The sequence below is a fragment of the Mobula hypostoma genome, assembly GCF_963921235.1.
Source record: "Mobula hypostoma chromosome 5 unlocalized genomic scaffold, sMobHyp1.1 SUPER_5_unloc_1, whole genome shotgun sequence".
In the NCBI taxonomy this organism is placed as follows: Eukaryota; Metazoa; Chordata; class Chondrichthyes; order Myliobatiformes; family Myliobatidae; genus Mobula; species Mobula hypostoma.
Genome location: NW_026948113.1, coordinates 60983 through 80365, shown reverse-complemented (window position 1 = coordinate 80365; position 19383 = coordinate 60983). Strand labels below are relative to the sequence as shown.

Below are 19383 nucleotides of genomic sequence, written 5' to 3'. Positions count from 1 at the left end.
TTGTAAGTTAGCATTGGTTCAGTGAGCTTAATGGTTTCCTATATCATTTGATAACTTAAGTCTTATTTTATTTCTCCTACTTTATATTTTTCTGTGCTGAATTTCATGGAACACATCCATGCTCCACCCATCCCATGGGCGAGACTCTGACAGTAGTCAGAGAGAAGCATACAACTGGGAGAAAGTTTACCATCATTTCGTACAAGATCAGGGAATGTGCTGTCTGCCAACATGGAGAGAATAGGGATTGAAGGAGGAGTTGGTGGGGGTGGAGCTGTGAGTAGACTGTGTACAGGGGTAATAGAGGCTGCGATTCCAATGCTGTTTCCAAGGGATGGGACGTAGATGGGAAAGAGGAAGGAATGTGGATAAATTCTCTGTCCACAGCTCCCATCATGTCTGAGGGAGGGCAGCATTGAGGAAAAACAATGTGGTCTTAAATACTGCGGGCAGATGTTGGAGAAGATGGAGGGTGAATTGCAATCAGCAGATTGTTTATCAGCTGGGTGAAACAACTGCTTCCCATTTTGGATATGGTTGCAATGTCTTCCAGTTATATATTGGTAGAGAACCTATTAAAAATGATAGAAAGGTTGTTTGTAACCCAGTTTCCAGTGCTTTTTTTTGACTCTGTTGGATTTTGCTTCTGTTCCTCTGATGACATATTCACATTGGTAACTTTCTCTATCAACTCTGCCCGTTCCTTGACGTCCCTCAGTGCCTGAATTCTGTCCAGGAACCCAGGCTTGGCCTCTTCTTTCTCAGACTGAATCAGGAGCTCAATATAAGCTGGAGTGGATAACGGACTTGGTCTCAGAGCTATCTCTTCAAGTCTCCTAATGCTGATGGATAATTGTTCAATAAACTCCAACACAACATTCTGAACCACAACAAACTCTTGCTGAAGGCTCTCCATGATATTCTGCTGAGTCATCTTCTCACCATAGGCCATCTCATAATTTTTTTTCAGCTCATCGTATGTTCTCTTCTCCTTTTTGGTTACATAGTTAAACTTGTATTTCTGGTTGAAGTGAACACTCCAGACACATTTTTGGGGACAGACAGTGCAGTTTCTATTCCCGTCCATTGCTGCCCACCCAGATTTTTCTGCATCATTTGCAATCGCACAGGGATAGTGACAGGTGAAGTGACATTTTTGACAGTTGGTTATGTAATGGCCTGTTTTGCTGATATCTTCCTGTTCAGGAACTGTAATCTCAATCTCATACTCAAAGTCTTTATTTGCTTCCAGCTCGGTCTGGTGTTGGTTCAGAACTTGTTGTGTTTTCCTGACTTCCTCCAGTTTGGTCAGGCCAACTCTGATCTGAACCTGCAACCCCTCCACTACAGTCTCCAGCTGCTTACGTTCCATCAAAACCTCTTTGGTCAAAGATAAACTTTTTGTTTCCATCTTGTTCAGAGGCCGAAAGAATTTCTTCATACTGTTTTCTCCCATCTTCCAGGACATTGCATCAAAATTATCATCATGCTCTTCTTCACTGTCATCAGAAGTATCCTTATCGGCAGCTTTTCCAGATGCCATACACTGGGCAAACACAACTGAATTGTTAAACTTGAAGTGAACTGGCACACCATTTTTATCTTTGGGACATGGTACCTCTGCTACCTTCAAAGTCTCCAGAACAGGGGGAGGCTGTCCATCTGCAAATGTCACCAATATCTGAACATTCTCTTCAATATCTTTGCCAAAAACAGAAAGAATTGAATCAAAGATATATTTCTGTGTGTGTGTCAGGCGAGCCAAAGAGGCTTGAACAACAAAACACACAGCATCAATTTGATCAACACCCTGTGGGGAGGTGAAAAACTCTCGGATGTTCTCAGTGATCAAGTGATCTCGGCTTATTCCCCTGGTGTCTCCAAATCCTGGTGTATCGATGATAGTCAGAGAGTAATCAATTTTAAATCCTACCTGATGGTGGAGTTCGTAGGCAGTGATGGAGGATGTCTGACTTTCAGCCTGGGATTTTCCTGTCTCTTCATCTATTAACTTGTATCTGAAGTAATCTTTCCATTCCACGCCCAAGATGTAGTTGATCATCCCATTGATGAGGGTCGTCTTTCCTGACCCTGTTGCTCCCAGAACCATAATTGTCTTCATTCCGTGTTTTGTACTGAGTTTTCCAAAGGAGCATTTCACAAGGTGTTTCCTATCATCCAATATCTTCTCCTTCAGGTTGAGCTTGTAAATGGAAGGGTTTCCTTTGGATATCACTGGAGATTCTCTCAAAAGTTTCTGGGCTATTCTCTTTGGTGCATTTACTGTTTCTAATAATAGCTCATTACTTGCTGCACTGCAACCTGCTTCCCCACAGTCAGCAGACACTCGGACTCTGTATTTTGTCTTTGGTTTCAATTCCTTTAGCTGATAATGACATTGTGTATCACTTGTCTTCACTGCCTTGCATAATCCATACTCCATTTTGGACCCAACTGTTGTCTCTTCTTTATATTCAATTTTGTTCTGAAATATTTTAACACCATCCCCATTCTGTTTTGGAATGTCCCAAGTCAGAGTGGCAATTGGTGAACAACATTGGAAGGCCAGTTGACCAGGTGAACTTGTAGGACAAGTGATGTACCGAGAGTTGACACTGGCCTTGCTGACACCTACCTTCGACACAGCTGTGTATTGGAAATAATACCTCTTGCCTGGCTGCAGCCCAGATATTGTGAAGGACTGGGATTTATCAGGTGTAACCACAGATGTCCATCCCTCCTGCTGGGGGCCCTGGTACTCTACCTTGTAACCCACAATCTCACTGGCACCATATCTGGGTGGATGTAACTGCAGTATCACACTGTCATGTGTTGTTTGATGAACTATAGGTCTCCTTGGCTGTGATGGGGGTTCAAAACATGGGTTCTCCAGAGACCCTTCCCGATACAGGTAAATAGCTGATCCTGTTTGACTGTCATCCTTCACAGACGTAACAAGAAATTTTATTTTCCCATCTGCTTTGTTGGCTGTGGCAAAGTCCAGGAATAATTGAGAATTTTCCTCCATTTTATGGGACACAGACTGTTGGCAAAACCACTGCTTGCTGTGTCGTGTCGCACAGGCCCCAGTAGGAGTTGGTGACTGCATTTTCTGATCTGTGAAAGATTGGAGGTAGTTCTTTGCCTCTGACAGATAGAGATCATCCTGATGCAGTGATGTAAATGTGAAGCAGACCACATAGTCTATTGTTGGATCCATCAGCTCATCATCCAACTCTCTCTTTGATTTCACCAAAGATATATCTTCAAACATCTTGAGGTAATGTCCCACTGCCTTCATCTCCTGTTCCTTATTATCCAACCATGTGACCAGTGACTGCTGACTGAATGGTGACTGTTCCCTGTTCTTCAGTATATCCGCCAGTAAACCTTTCTTTTCTTTACCTCCCCGGATAGGTGGCAAAACTCTTGCTAAAGTCCCCTGGAAAACCAGTTTGTATTCCAAGCACATCCCTTGGAATTGTTTTGTCCTATCTCCAATCTCAGGAAACTGAATGGAGACCCTGTCTTTCAGCATATCATTGCATCTCATCACTGCCTTACTGAGCTGTTCCAGGACACGCTGGCAGTGACTGATCAAACCCACACTTATCTCCCTCACCACCTGAGCAGCTTTTGAGTTTAGTTTACTGAGAGGATAAAGTATGACTCTCATAGGCACTGAATTCTCCCCACCTGATCCCAGTAAGCTTGGGAGGCTTGCATAGGTACTGATGGCATCTTGGAATGTGGTGGGATTGTTCTTCAGTGAGAAATCCCCATAAAAGGTGCAGCTAAATTTCTCAGAATTAAACTTCTGTTCTTCCGTCATTTTCAGTGAATCTTCCCCCTGAACTGCAAACTCAGGGAGATGTGTAATCATTGCTTCCATATCACGCTGGACATCCTGCAGTTTCTCTGCTGGAGTGACCATTTGATCAAACACAAAGAAAGCCTGGGCCCCATACAGCACTGCTGTAACGACATGGGTTGCCGACTCCTCGTCAAACACACTCGGGTCACTGATGTTCAGCTTCCTCAAGTGGCTCATTGTCAGTTTTTCAAAGCTGGTCGTTGTTTTGTACTGGAGGGTAACTCGTGCCTGTCGTTTTGATTCCTTTGTGTCAGTGAGATATTTTGCTGATCCTTTCACCTCCACTGCACCACTCAGCAGACTTGCTTTCAGTGATTCCGACACATTGAGTGCGGCAACTTTCTTCTCCATGGAGTCCAATGTGAGGATGTGAAACTCAGTGCTGGGCTGATCCCGACTACTGAGGTTATTCTGGAGTGTCTGTGAATCCCACAAGGTGATGTCTATAGAAAATAATCAACAGGAAACAGTCAAATAAATTTCAATTGTGTAAACGATGATTATACTGTGGAATGATTTCCTGAAAAGGCTGTATTTTTAGCCACAAGACGTAGGAGAAAAATTAGACCATTCATCAACTCTGCTCCTCCATTTGACCATGGCTGATTCATTATCCATACCAAGCCCATGCATTCTTTCCATAATCTTTCACACCCTTACTAATCAAGATCCTGTCAATCTCTGCTTCAAATATACCCAGCATGGCCTCCACAGTTACTTGTGGCAATGAATTCCACAGATTCACCAACCTCTAGCTTAAAAAAATCCTCCTCATCATTGTTCAAAAGGAACATCCTTGAATTTTGAGACTTTGCCTCTGGTCCCTGTCTCTTCCACTATAGGAAATATCCGCACCACATTCATTGTATCTCAGCATTAAGTACTTGACATGTTGCTGTGAGATCATCCCTCATCCATGTAACCCCCAGCAAATACAGGCACATAGCCATCAAATACTCCCCATACATTAACCCTTTTATTCAGAATCATTCTTGATAACCTGTTCTGGACCTTTTCCAGCACCAGTACATCCTTTCTTAGATAACGGGCCAAAACTGCTCACAATACTCCAAGAACAGTTTTGCTAATGCCATCTAAAGCCTCAGTATTACATCCTTGCTTTTATATTCTCATTCTCTCAAAATGAATGTTTACTTCCTTACCACCGACTTAACCTGAAAGTTAACCTTTAGGGAATCCTGCACTAAGATTCCCAAGTCCCTTTGCACCTCTGATTTCTGAATTTGCTCCACGTTTATAAACTAATCTCTGTCTTTATTCTTTCCAGCCAAATGCATGAACATACATTTCCTTGCTCTGTATTCTATACACCACTTCATTGTTCATTTTCTTCATCTGTCCACATCCTCCTGCTTTCTGAACTCCACCAATCTGCAAATGTGACCACAAAGTTATCAATTCCACCATCCAGATCATTGACATACAGAATAACATGAAAAGATATGGTCCCAACACTGGCCACTCAGAGCACCACTAGTCACTGGAAACCCCTTTATTACCATTCTTTTCCTCAACCTCTTCCATTAGGGAAACCATGCTGTCTTTGACTATTTTATCAGGTGCCTTCAAGTACCTTGAAACCTCATCCTGATGGATGAACTCCAACATCTTGCCAACAGTAGTTGGTAGTCAGTCTAACTGGTTAATTTTCTGTCTTTTGCTTCTCTCCCTTCTTAAAGATTGGAGTGTTATTTGCAATTTTTCAGACCTCCCAATATACTCCATAATCTGGTGAATCCAGTTGATTTATCTACCTTCAGACCTTTCACTTTCCTGAGCACCTATTCCTTACAGGAGCGTCTGCAGTCACCTCTGCCACTTGACACCTTCAAACTTCTGGCAGACTGCTGGTGTATTCCACAATGAAGAACTGACCAAAGTACTCATTGAGTTTTTCCCCCATTACTACCTCACCAGCATTGTTTTCCAGTGGTGTCATACCTACTCTTGCCTCTATTTTCTGTTGATATAATTGTAAAAACAAACTTCTGGTATCCTCTTTTGTACTATTGACTAGCTTATCTTCATATTTTATCTTCTCTCCTTATTGCTTTTTTTGGTGACTTCTATTGGTTTTTAATAGCTCCCCACTATATATGATATTGTTTCTTTGGTTCTGTCTTTGACTTCCCTTCTCAGCTATCTTCTTTTTTTGGAATGAGGCAATCCTGTGCCTTCCAAGGTACTTCTGGAAACTCCAGCCATTGCTGCTTGGGTGTCGTTCTTGCTCATGTCGTCTTCCAATCAACTTTGACTACTCCTCTCCTATACCTCTCAAGTTCCCTTTACTCCACTTCAATATTGATATTTTTTTATATTAGCTTCTCCACATTAACTAGATATGTGACTTCTAAAACCAATTGGCTGCACCAGTGATGAATTGATGTGTCATGGTAAAAGCAATGAATACATATGCAATCAATTATTTTGTGTCTTATATTCATGATTAATTTAGATCACTTTAAAAGATCTGTTTTCACTTGGACATGAAAGAGTCTTTTTCTGTTGACCTGTGTCAAAAAAAGCCAAATTAAATCTATTGTGATTCGATGTTGTAAAACAATAAAACATGAAAACTTCCAAGGTTGGTGAGTACTTTTCATAGACACTGTACCTGTCCTTTCAATGTGACATGTATTCTCGGATGTTAAATTCCCAGCTATGATCTCCTTCCATCCTCGAATCAGTGATGTCCACAACATAATAACTCCACTGCAAGATCATCTACCTTATTACATATACTGAGCTGGGTATGTTCAAATATGAAATGTGCAGTCCTGTATTCATCACCCTGTTCATTTTTTTCAATGTTAATTTCTCATTCCCTAATAATATTTTGTCTTTATTTTCAATTCTGGAGACTTCTGTAACATATTTAGTTTACAGGCCTTTCCACAGCCCAAGTTATGTTATTTGCTGGGACCCGCCATAATTTATGTGGAGCCCAGCCCGTCAGAACACCTCCCTGTTTCCCCAATATGGGGACTATGTTCCACAAATTCAAATCATTTCTTCCTTATCAATCTTTGAGCTATGCATTTGTTCTCTGATATATTTACCCTGTATCAAATTGCATGTGGCTCAGGAAACAATCTGAAGGTCATTATCTTTTTGGTTCTGCCTTTTAGTTTAGTCACTAATAGCTTAAATTCCCAGAACAAAACCTTTTCCTTTGTTTCCACAAGGACCACAGCAACAGGATCTTTCCTCTTCCATTCCAAACTGCTCTGCAGGTCAGTTGAGATGTTCTGAACCAGGGCACTAGGCAGACAACACATCCTTTGAGACGCACAATCATTTTGACATAGAATTATCTCTATTTAGCATGAATGTACAACATACTGGACTAACAGAACCAATTAATTTACTGGTTTAGAACAGTTACTTTCCCTGCCAGAACATTCCTAATTGCCCCTCAGCCAATAGAGACCACAACTGCTCACCAGCCTGACCCAAACAAGATCCTTGTTACAAACCTCTGTGGTGTGAGTGTCACTTATCATCTTGCTGCAAATAGAATCCAAATTGTGAAAATATGGGTGAACATTCACACTTATGACCTCATGATGAAAGAAGGCCATTCAAGCAGCAGTTGATAGGTCATGGGAATCTGCCCTGGAGGTTGTATCAGTGTTTGAACTTGAACTGCATGCAGCACAGGAGACAGACCCTTCCAGTATCATAAGCATCTAACAGTCACATTTGCTCATTATTTCTCACCCTACTGGAAATCTTCCCCTTCTGCATTCCATCTCTTCCCTACCTTCTCTGCTATGGAATTATTGTCTCTCTTTAATTTCTGACAAATGATCTCTGGTCTGACACATTCCTTGTTTCAAAATCCCCAGGTGTTGCCTGACCTGTCTGGACTAACACCTCACCTGTGGCCAGCGAATAGTTAACTATCTCTGTCTGGATCCCAGCAATCTCCTCCTTGCCTCGCTATGGGATACGTTACCGGACTCTGGGCATTTAGGTATACTAATAAAATAGAAAGGAATTTCACCATCACAGTATCTAATATATTGGAAATATATGCTTCTCCTTAGTGAATTCTGATGAGGAATAAATTTAAGACTATGTGCCCTGGCTCCATGGATAGACCCTAACATCCAAGTTTCCTTGGACTTAACACCTTTGGGAACACATTTGCCCTGAATTCTGATATTTTCCTTTGGCATGACTCCCACTTGTCTGATAGAGAATTGGCTGCCGGTAGCGGCTTCCAATTGACTTTGCCAGGTGTTACCTTATGATATTGAAACTGGCCTTATCACATTTCAGGAACCTTATTCCCAGAGCATCCATATTCATTTGCATAACTACTTTGAAACTTGCAAAGTTCTTATCACCACCTTGTGGTTTGTAAACTGAATCTACCGCACTGTTTTGACCATGGCTGTTTCGTATGATGACCTTCCAATACCTGGGATCAGAGTGTCTGACCGGCAGTCGTACAGCATTCCTAGCTGGAAAGGATGGCCCAGAGTAGCCAGTTCCATGACTTCACACATCATTCCACTGAGAGCTGGAAACTCAGTAATCACCTGTGATCTGAAATGGAAGATGTAACAAAATTTAAAAAGCTGAATTCAGGCAATGTATTGAATATGCTTCTGTTTAGAGATGAAAAATGAGGCCAATCTCAAGACATCGACACTAAAACTCTGATAATCCCGTGTTCAAAATAACGGTGACATCTAACTCGCTCATTACTTTACCAGTCTTTGCCATCTGCAAGGTGTCTACTTGTGAGGCTGTGCTAATTTTCCTGTGGCTGCACACAGGGTATGTGGGCAGAGGACAGGTCTGGAGTGTGGACCAATAACGAGGACAGAGTGTGCATGAGGAGCCCAGCTCCAGAGTGTGGACCAGTGGTCCTGTGTGTGGACAGAGCTGGGAACTGGAGCTGGAGCCAGGATGCTGAATGTGGGCTGTGAGTGTGTACAGAGCCAGGGTCTGGAGAGTGGGCCTGAAACATACCAGCTGAAACTCACCAGGTTCTGCTTCCCAAGTTCCCTGAAACTCATTGAGTTTGAATACCTTTATTGCATAATACATGAACTCACTGAGTTTAAAGCATTGATGTGCTTCATATCTACGGAAAATAATGAAATGGAAATTGATGAGATATATTAGGAGTAGCATCCAATGTTGGGCAAAATCAGCTGTCCTGGAACCCCAACCACCCACCCCCCACACCAGCATGCTTGTGCTAGATTATCAGTTCTACAAGTGTGTTAATTGCTGAAGATTGGGAGTAAAATGCTGATTTATTTTTAGATTAGATTAGATTAGATTAGATTATGAGGACACACAGTCCTCTTTTATTGTCATTTAGTAATGCATGCATTAAGAAATGATACAATATTCCTCCAGTGTGATATCAGAAAACACAGGACAGACCAGGACTGATAAAACTAACAAAACCATATAATTATAACATATAGTTACAACAGTACAACAATACCATAACTTGATGAAAATCAGGCCATGGCACAATAAAAAAAGTTCAAGGTCTCTCGAATGTCCCACATCTCACGCAGACAGGAGAAGGAAGAAAACTCTCCCTGCCATGCCCGACCACAGTAAGACTCTGAGTCGTCCGAAAACTTCGAGCTCTGATCAGCTCTCTGACACCGAGTACCGAGCGCCATCTCTATCCGAACAATTCGACCTCAATCTCGGTCGACAGCAGCAGGCAAAGCTGGGGATTTTGGGGCCTTCCCTCCGGAAGATTCTCATTTGCGCAGTAACAGCGGCAGTGAACCGGCATTTCAGAAATTTCTCCTGATGTTCCTCTGTGCTTTCACGTCTGTCTCCATCAAATCAGAATTGTCCACGGCCCTTATTTAACAGATACAATATCATTTTCACTGGAGAGCTGCGCGCGCACGGCACGTTGCTATCTTCTCCTCCCGCCTAAATTTCATCACAAATTTAGGGAAATTGTGGCTGACAATTCCTGAGAACCACTGTTATTCAGATCAGTTTGATTCAGGGGCTTTCAGACAATAGGGTCCCTGCATTGAACAGTGTTATAGATATTTATGCACATTTACCATAGAAAGTGTCTTGAAGACTTGGAAACTTGGAACTGTAAAGTGGATGCCTTGTAGACAGTGCCATTACAGTACAGGAGGTGTTGAATTACCTACAAAGTACAAATTTCGAGAGACAGTGCCTTGAAAAATTATTCAGCTCCCACAAATATTTTCACATTTTACTGTTTCATTTTCTAAAATTAAAATATGTTGAAGCAGGATTTTTGAGTTAATCCACAAAATATTGTGCATCATGTCCAGGAATGAAAGGGTTACTGTATGAGAAACATCTGGCAGCTCTTTGGCTGTATTCCTTGGAGTTCAGAAGAATGAGGGGGAATCTCATTATGTTCTGTCGGAGAAGATTTATCCTGTGCCTAATACATTGATGAAATAGCAGGGGCTCCACTTCATTAGGAGCTGAAAGAGTTTGGTACATCACCAAACACTTGCAAATTTCTACAGATGGAGAGCATTCTGCCTGGTTGCATCACCATTTGGTATGGAGGCCCCAATGCACAGGATCGTGAGAGGCTATCACAGACAGAACATTCCAGACCATCAAAAACATGCTGTCAGCCTGAAATGTTGGTTCTTCTTTCCTCTCTGTAGATGCTCTGACCTGCTGAGTTCCTCCAGTATTTTGTGTGTATTACTTGTCATAAACGTTGGTGTCTTAAGGCAGTGACAGCCAACATTAAGGACCCTCAACAACAGTTTCCTACCCTCTTCTCATTGCTACTAGTGAAGAGGAAGTACTGAGTCTGAGGAACCACATTCAATGTTTTAGGAATAGCTTCCTCCACTCTTCCTTCAGGTTTCTGAATAATCCATCAAACTATGAACACAATCTCACAAGTACGAGGAAATTTACAGATGCTGGAATTTCAAGCAACACATATAAAAAATTCTGGTGAACGCAGCAGGCCAGGCAGCATCTATAGGAGGAGGTACAGTCGAGGTTTCAAGCCGAGACCCTTCGTCAGGACTAACTGAAAGACTAACTGTAAGAGATTTGAAAGTGGGATGGGGAGGGGGAGATCCGAAATGATAGGAGAAGACAGGAGGGGGAGGGATGAAGCTAAGAGCTGGAAAGTTGATTGACAAAAGGGATACAAGGCTGGAGAAGGGAGAGGATCATGGGATGAGAGGCCTAGGGAGAAAGAAAGGGGCAAGGGAGCCCAGAGGAAGATGGAGAGCAGGCAAGGAGTTATAATGAGAGGGACAGAGGGAGAAAAGAGAGAGAAAGGGAAAAATAAAAAATAATAAATAAATAAATAAGGGATGGGGTAAGAAGGGGAGGAGGGGCATTAACAGAAGTTAGAGAAGTCAATGTTCATGCCATCAGGTTGGAGGCTACCCAGATGGAATATAAGGTGTTGTTCCTCCAACCTGAGTCTGGCTTCATCTTGACAGTAGAGGAGGCCGTGGATAGACATATCAGAATGGGGATGGGACATGGAATTAAAATGTGTGGCCACTGGGAGATCCTGCTTTCTCTGGTGGACAGAGCGTAGGTGTTTAGCGAAACGGGTTCCCAGCCTGCGTCGGACGCAGTATATCACCCCAGCCGACTCACAGGTGAAGTGTCGCCTCACCTGGAAGGACTGTCTGGGGCCCTGAATGGTGGTGAGGGAGGAAGTGTAAGGGCATGTGTAGCACTTGTTCCGCTTACAAGGATAAGTGCCCGGGGGTGGGGGTGGGAGATTGGCGGGAAGGGATTGGGGGGGGAAACGAATGGACAAGGGAGTCGCGTAGGGAGCGATCCCTGTGGAAAACGGCGGGGGGGGGGCGGGAGGTAAAGATGTGCTTGGTGGTGGGATCCTATTGGAGGTGGCGGAAGTTATGGAGGATTATATGTTGGACCCGAAGGCTGGTGGGGTGGTAGGAGAGGACAAGGGGAACCCTATCCCTAGTGAGGTGGCAGGAGGATGGGAGAACAACACCTCACTCGGTAGGGGTAGTCATGTGCTGCAGATGACACCAGACCATCATCCAGAGATTGTAAGCAATAGGAAAAGGCTGAGGGTAGCAACATGGATTATCTGTACACTTTACCAGAAAGGAAAGTTGGACAACACATTCAATGAAATGAAAAGGTTGGAAGTTGATCTCTGAGGCCTGTCAGAAATTAGATGGACCAACAGTGGCAAATTCACTAAGAATAGTTCTCTGATAATGTATTCCAGAGGTCAACAGCATATGCATGGAGTTGGAATTATTTTAAACAAACAAGCATCTGAATGTCTTATGGGATATTCCTTTTTTGCATTAGTTAGTTACTATAATTTATCATAATTTTTAAATGTCTTGCACTGATGCTGAAAAACAATGAATTTCATGACCTTTGTCAGTGATAATAAAGCTGATTGAATCATTTTGTGTGTTGCTTCAGATTCCAGCATCTGCAGTCTCTTGTCTATCCTGTAGAGGGCGACAGAATTCTCAGGCAAGCAGTGGGAAAACAGCAAAGCCGGGAGACTCCATTCCTCCTGGTAACAAGTGATGAGGAAAAGTAGTAAATCATGATTGGCTGTTTGGAGAGAGCTTTCTTCCTCCATCTCCTGATTCTATTAGATATAAACAATGTTCAGATGCTTCCTGAATATATTGAATGATTTGACTTTAATTAGTTTAATGCAGTAATGTTTACCATGACCTCAGAGAAGAAATTTCTCGTAATCAATGTAAAATGATCACAGTAGTGAAGACTATAAAAAAACATAAGAATATTCTGGAGGGTATCAGGAAGGCAAAGAGAAGGTATGAAATGGACCTGGTTAGGAAGGTTGAGGAAAGTCCCATGAAGCCCTATAGCAATAAGAAGAATCTGTCGAAAAGCGGTTTCCATCATCAGAGATGCTCACCACCCAGGCCACGCGCTTTTCTCACTGCTGCCGCCAGTCAGAAGGGACAGGTGCCTCAGGACTCACACCACCAGGTTCAAGAGTAGTTAGTACCCCTCAACCATCAGGCTCTTGAACAAAAGGGGATCACTACAGTTATTTAAGGACCTTTTTTAACTTGTTAATTCATGCTCATTATTTATTGTTATTTATTATCTGCATTTGCAGAGTTTGTTTTCAGTTTATAGTTCCTGATGTTTTCAGCTTGCAGATCCTGTTTACAGTTACTGTTCTATAGATTTGCTAAGTATACCCACAGAAAAAGAATCTCAGGGTTGCATGGGGGACAGGTATGTATGCTGATTATCAATTACTTTGAAGTTTGAATTATAATGATGGCTAGGGAGCAAGCTGCAGGTGGGAGATTTATTAAATATATCTCATTGTTTACCAAGGAAAATGTCATGGTTTTGTAAGAGTTAAGGGAAACAATGGCGATGTATTAGAGGAAATTCATATTATCAGGAGGCGGTATTGGCAGCCCTACAGTGCTTTAAGGTGGATAAATCCCCAGAGTCTGACCAAGAGCATCTCCGACATTGTGGGAGACTGGATAAAGAAACTGAAGGGGCCCATACGGTAATGTTTGCTTTGTCATTAGCCATAGGTGAAGTTCCCGAAGACTGGGGTGCTCACTGCTGTCCCATCATTTAAGGTAGCAAAGACAAGCGAGAGAACTACAGACCTGTCAGTCTGATATGAGCAGAGGGGATGTTATGGAGGGAATTCTGAAGGACAGGATCTAACAACATTTGGATAGACAGTCTCATTAGGAGGAGTCTGCCTGGCTTTGTGCATGGAAGTTATGCTTGACTGGGGGGAAATGGTAAATTGGATTCATAACTGGCTTAGAGTTAGGGAGAGGGTTATTTCTCAGAATGAAGACCTGTGTCAAGTTTCATGTCACGGGTCAATGCTGGGAGCTTTGCAGTTTGTTTATGTATTTTTGTATGAAAGTGTACAAGTCATGGTTAGCATCAGGCTATCAACTTCTGTCTTAAATATACATAAAGACTTGGCTTCCACAGCTGCCTGTGGCAAAGAATTCCACAGAGTCACCACTTTCTGGCTAAAGGTATTTCTCCTTATCTCCGTTCTAAAAGGACACTGCTCAATTCTGAGGCCATGTCCTTTGATCTTAGACTCTCCCATCATAGGAAATATTCTCTCCACGTCCACTCTATCAGAGCCTTTTAACATTCAATAGGTTTCAATGAGTTCACCATTCATTCTTCTGAATTCTAGTGAATAAAAGCCATTCAATCCTGGAATCATTTTCATGAACCTTCTTTGAACCCTCTCCAGTTTCAACATATCCTTTCTCAGATAAGGGGACCAACATTGCTCAAGATACTCCAAGTGAAGCCTCTCAAGTACCTTATAAACCTTCAACATTGTATCCTTGCCTCTATATTCTAGTGCTCTTGAAGTGAATGCTAACATCACTTTTGCCTTCCTCACCACAGAATCAACCTGCAGATTACCCTTTAGGGAATCTAGAACAAGGACACCCAGTTTGCTTTGCACCTCAGATTTTTGTATTTTTTCTTCATTTAGAAAATAGTCAACACTTTCATTTCTTCGACCAAAGTGTATGACCATACACTTCTCAACACTGTATTCCATCTGCCATTTCTTTGCCCATTCTACTAATCTGTCTAAATCCTTCTGTAGTCTCTCTAATTCCTCAAAACAACCTGCCTCTCCACCTATTTTCATGTTGTCTGCTAACTTTGCAACAAAGCCATCAATTCCATCATCCAAATCATTAACATATAACATAGAAAGAATCAGTCCTAACACAGACCCCTGAGGAACACCACCAGTCACTGACAGCCAAACAGAAAATGCTCCCTTTATTCCCACTCTTTGCTTCCTGCCAATCAGCCACTGCTTTATCCATGCTAGAATCTTTTGGTAATGTCATGGGCTCTTAGCTTGTTAAGCAGCCTCATGTGTGGTAGCTTGTCAAAAATTTTCTGAAAATCCAAGTACACAACATCCACTGATCCTCCCTTGTCTATCCAGCTTGTTATTTCTTCAGAGAATTCAGTCAGATATGTCAGGCAAGATTTTCCCTTGAGGAAACCATGCTGACTATGGCCTGTTTCATCATGTGCCTCCAAGTATCCTGACACCTCATTATTAATAATTGACTCCAACATCATCCGAACCACTGAGGTCAATCTAATTGGTCTATAGTTTACTTTCAACACACACAAAATGCTGGAGGAACTCAGCAGCCCAAGCAGCATCTATGGTAAAAAGTACAGTTGACGTTTCAGGCTGAGACCCTTTGACAGGACTCAGCCCAAAGGGTCTTCCTTGGTTCAAAACATCAACTTTTATTTTCTGTAGATGCTGCCTGGCCTGCTGAGTTCCTCCAGCATTTTGTGTGTGTTGCTTGGATTTCCAGCATCTACAGATTTTCTTTTATCATTTACATTTTCTGCCTCTCTCCTTTCTTGAAGGGTGGAATGACATTTGCAATTTTCCCATCTTCTGGAACCAAGATCATTGATGCATGAAAGATCATTACTAATGCCTCCATAATCTCTTCAGTCACCTCTTTCAGAACCCTGGGATGAACCTCATCTGGTCCATCTTCAGACCTTTCAGTTTCTCAAGAACCTTCTCTCTTCTAATAGTAAATTCACACACTTCATGAACCCTGACACCTGGATCTTTCACCATACTGCTAGTGTCTTCCACAGTGAAGACTGACACAAAATACTTATTCAGCTTGTCCATTACTTATTCAGCAATGGTTCCCAATTACAACCACTCCAGCATCATTTTCCATTGTTCTGATATCCAAACTCGCCTCTATTTTACACTTTATGTATCTGAAGAAACTTTTGGTGTCCTCTTTAATATTACTGGCTAGCTTACTTTCGTATTCCTTCTTTACCTTCTTAATGACTTCTTAAAAGTTTCTTTCTGTTGGTTTGTAAATGCTTCCCAATGCTCGAGCATTCCACTAATTTTTGCTCTATTATATGCCCTCTCTTTGGCTATTATGCTGGCTTTGACTTTCCTTGTTAGCCACAAATGTGTCAACTTGCCTTTCGAATACTTCTTCCTTTTTGGAATGTACATCTCTCTGCCTTTCGAATTGTTTCCAGAAATTCCAGCTATTGCTGCTCTGTTGTCATTATTCCCAGTGTTTTTTTCCAATCAATTCTGGCAAACTCTTCTCTCATACCTATGTAATTGCTCGAATACTGATACATCTGACTTTATCTTCTCCTTCTCAAATTTCAGGGTAAATTTGATTGTATTATGATCACTTGTCCATTAGTGTTCATTTATCTTAAGCTCTCTAATCAATTCTGGTTCATTGCACAACACCCAATCCAGAATGGCTGATCCCCTAGTGGTCTCGACCATAAGCTGCTATAAAAAGCCATCTCGTAGGTGATCTGATAGATGTACACAAGATCGTGGCAGGCATAGACAAATTGAAAGCACATAGTCTTAGTTCCAGGGAGGAGTTGCTAAAAATAAAGTGGTATCTGTTTAACATCAGAAGCTAGAGATTTAAAAGGACATCAGTGGCATACAAAATGTGACTTGTATTTGAAATGAGCTGCCAGAAATAGTGGATAAGGCAGCACATTAGCAATATTTTGAAACAATCTACAAAATGAATAAACTTTTCTCAGGCTTCCATCCAGGTACAGGTATCGATTATAACCTTATCCCAGTATCTCAGAAGGAAGCCTAAAGAACAAAGAAGCCTCACCTTCTCCTTATGGTACTGCCTGTCTTCCCCAGATTTCCACAGTTTCTGGAAGCATCATCAGGATAGTATCCACAAACCCATAAGGAAGCTCAAATCACAGCTTATGAGGGTCAAAGATGACCTTAGATCCAGATCAGCTGGCATTTACTGGATTCCCTGTGAATGCAGAGCAGCGTATATCGGCCAGACAGGACGCACGGGGCAAACCCGCAACAAGGAGCACAGGAGGTGTGTCCGTTTGGCTTACCTGGTGAAATCAGCAGTAGTAGGACACTGCCTTTACAATGGGCATAGGGTTGACTCCCATGGCACAAAACTACTGTGCTATGCCAATGGCTTTTATGATCGCCTGGTAAAGGAAGCCATTGAAATGAAACTAGAGGAAAAGAATTTTAGCAAAGACAAAGATCTCACTCCAAGAAAGAACTGGAACTCGACTGTGAACAAGTGGGGAGAGTGGAAACCTAATTGGATGAGGATCAGGAGAGATGGACTCTCGGGATATAAATATGACCGGACTAGACATGCCCAGGTATCATCCCTCATGAAGATGGCAGAGTTTGTCATTGAAACATTGGTTATAATCGATGCCTGTGCCCAAGAAGAGTTTATTCATCAAATATGCCGGGCGTAAGGTGACAAGAGTAGCCAGATGTCATGGTCTATAGTAACAACATCACCCAGGACATGCCTCCTTCTTAGTTCTACCATGAAGGAGGAGATACAGAAGCCTGAAGATACTCAACATTTCAGGAACAGCTTCTTCTCCGCCATCAGATTTCTGAATGGACAGAACCCATGAACACTTCCTCAGTATTTTCCCCTTTCTCCTCACACTACTTGTTTAATTTAATTTATTTTTATACATACTTATTGTAAATTATATTTTATTGCTATGCATTGCAATGTACTGCTGCCGCAAGAAAAGAAATTTCGTGACATGCCAGTGATAGTAAAGCTGGTTCTGATTCTGTATTCACCAAAGGGAATACCATGGAGAAATGAAAGACTGGCAAAGTGAATAATTACATATATTCCATAGCACGTTAATAACAAGGAGGATGTGCTGAATCTTGGGAAGTACCTATCTATGTGCCTTTTGAACAATTCTATTGAATTTGACTCCACTACCATCGTCCATGATCTCTACTATACCCTCAAGGATTAGGTATTTTGATCCTGGGAAAACGAGATCAGCTGTCTTCTACCTTGCTTACTATAACCTTACCAATTTCCTTGAGGTCTCCCCTCAGCCTTTGCCACACCAGAGAAAACAAGCCAAGTTCTTTCAACTTCTCCTTATAGCAACCTTTCAACTTCCCAAGCACCTTCCCTTTTGTAATAGCGACGGCGCTCACTTCTGCCTCCAGATAGTTTTGCATTTCTGGCATTCTGCTAGCGTCTTACACTGTAAAGACTGATGCAAAATACTTACTTAGTTTAGTCTCCATTTCTTTGTCCTGCATTACTACCTCTCCAGTGTAATTTTCCTGTAGTCTGATATCCACTCTGATCTCAATTTTACTCTTTATGTATTTGAAAAAATCTTTTTCTATCCTCTTTGATATTATTGGCTAGCTTACCTTCACATTTCATCTTTTCTCTCTTTATTTCAAGTTCAAATTTCAAAGTACATTTATTATCAATGTGTGTATAAATTGTAAAAGCATGAGATTCATCTGCTTACAGGCAGCCAGAAAGCAAGAAACCAGAAAAAAACACAATTAAAAGTAAGACCAGTGCCCTATTCCTCAATGTCGCAGTGGCTATCATTAGATGGTAGAGGTGATGGAAAATGCTTCTACACAGGCGCAGGAACAGTTAGGAAAAGGAGGGGTGTACAGTACACCAGATGTCACAGTCAAAATCAAGTTTATTGTCATAAACACAAGTACATGTATGCACAGGTGCAATTAAAACTTTGTTCCGTCAGCATCCCAGGCACATAACATCATATAAGCAGCGTTCACAAGGAAAACAAATTAGACACTTTCTAAAAACAAGAAATGTCCATTTTAGATGTGATTAGCTTCTATTGGCATCCTGGTCTGCACAGACACCAGATCTGAATGGCTTGTTCCTGTGCTGTATTGCTCTGAGGTCTGATCTAAAATTACTGACTACAATAAAACAGTGCAAAGCAGATTGTTATTGAGCGTTTAGTCGTTTCGTGAACAAGGGGTTTATTGGTTTCTTCAACTGACACACAAGTGGAAATCTCAAACTTAACCAACGATTGGTGTGTCACAGAAACACCCACTTGTGCAACACACACACACACACACACACACACCAATACTTCCCTAACCAACAACCCGTTTCACTCACCTGCAGAGAGAGCGTCCGTCTGCAGCTGACCAGGGATTGCAGCGATGGTTCGAGTGGTCTCGCTGGGAGACCCCAGCTGCACTGTCTGTATGTGGGTCAGAATCTGAACCTCACCGGGCTGATTAGAATCCCCCGAGCTGGGAGATTTGTTGTGCCGAGGTGTTTTCAAACAAATCCTAGAGTTGTTATTAAAGTAACTGGCGATCTATGGAGGGAAAAGACACCCCGGACTCTTCAAGTATGACCTGGGATCCGTTTCCGCACACTGGGGCGGAGTCGTACAGATATACTTCTGATTTGCTTATCAGTTTTGTTTTCCGGTGCAAAGACTTTCCGAGAAATACTGAATGCGTCTTGTGCAGTATCAAACCACAAATGCGACAAAGGTGCTTGGCTTCAACAGCGGAAGCTTCAGCTGACTTGCTGCAGAGTTTCAGGACCGCACTCACTCACCACATTGTCAGT

At 42.1% G+C, this 19383-nt stretch overlaps 1 protein-coding gene across 1 annotated transcript; it reads right to left on the bottom strand.

Moving 5' to 3' along the window:
* Positions 1 to 531: 531 nt before the first annotated feature.
* On the bottom strand, positions 532 to 19132 carry LOC134341107 (uncharacterized). Its single transcript, XM_063038869.1, has 3 exons — positions 18919 to 19132; positions 8322 to 8449; positions 532 to 4317 (listed from the first exon to the last, which is right to left on the bottom strand). The coding sequence occupies exons 2-3, from the start codon at positions 8410 to 8412 to the stop codon at positions 554 to 556; spliced, it is 3855 nt and encodes a 1284-aa protein (XP_062894939.1). The 5' UTR covers positions 8413 to 8449; positions 18919 to 19132; the 3' UTR covers positions 532 to 553.
* Positions 19133 to 19383: the final 251 nt, after the last annotated feature.

Coding starts and splice junctions, on each gene's coding strand:
- LOC134341107 (XM_063038869.1), bottom strand. CDS start 8,412: ATGATGTGTGAAGTCATGGAACTGGCTACTCTGGGCCATCCTTTCCAG. Junction 4,318..8,321: donor GTCAGACACTCTGATCCCAG/GTATTGGAAGGT, acceptor TATTTTCTATAG/ACATCACCTTGTGGGATTCA.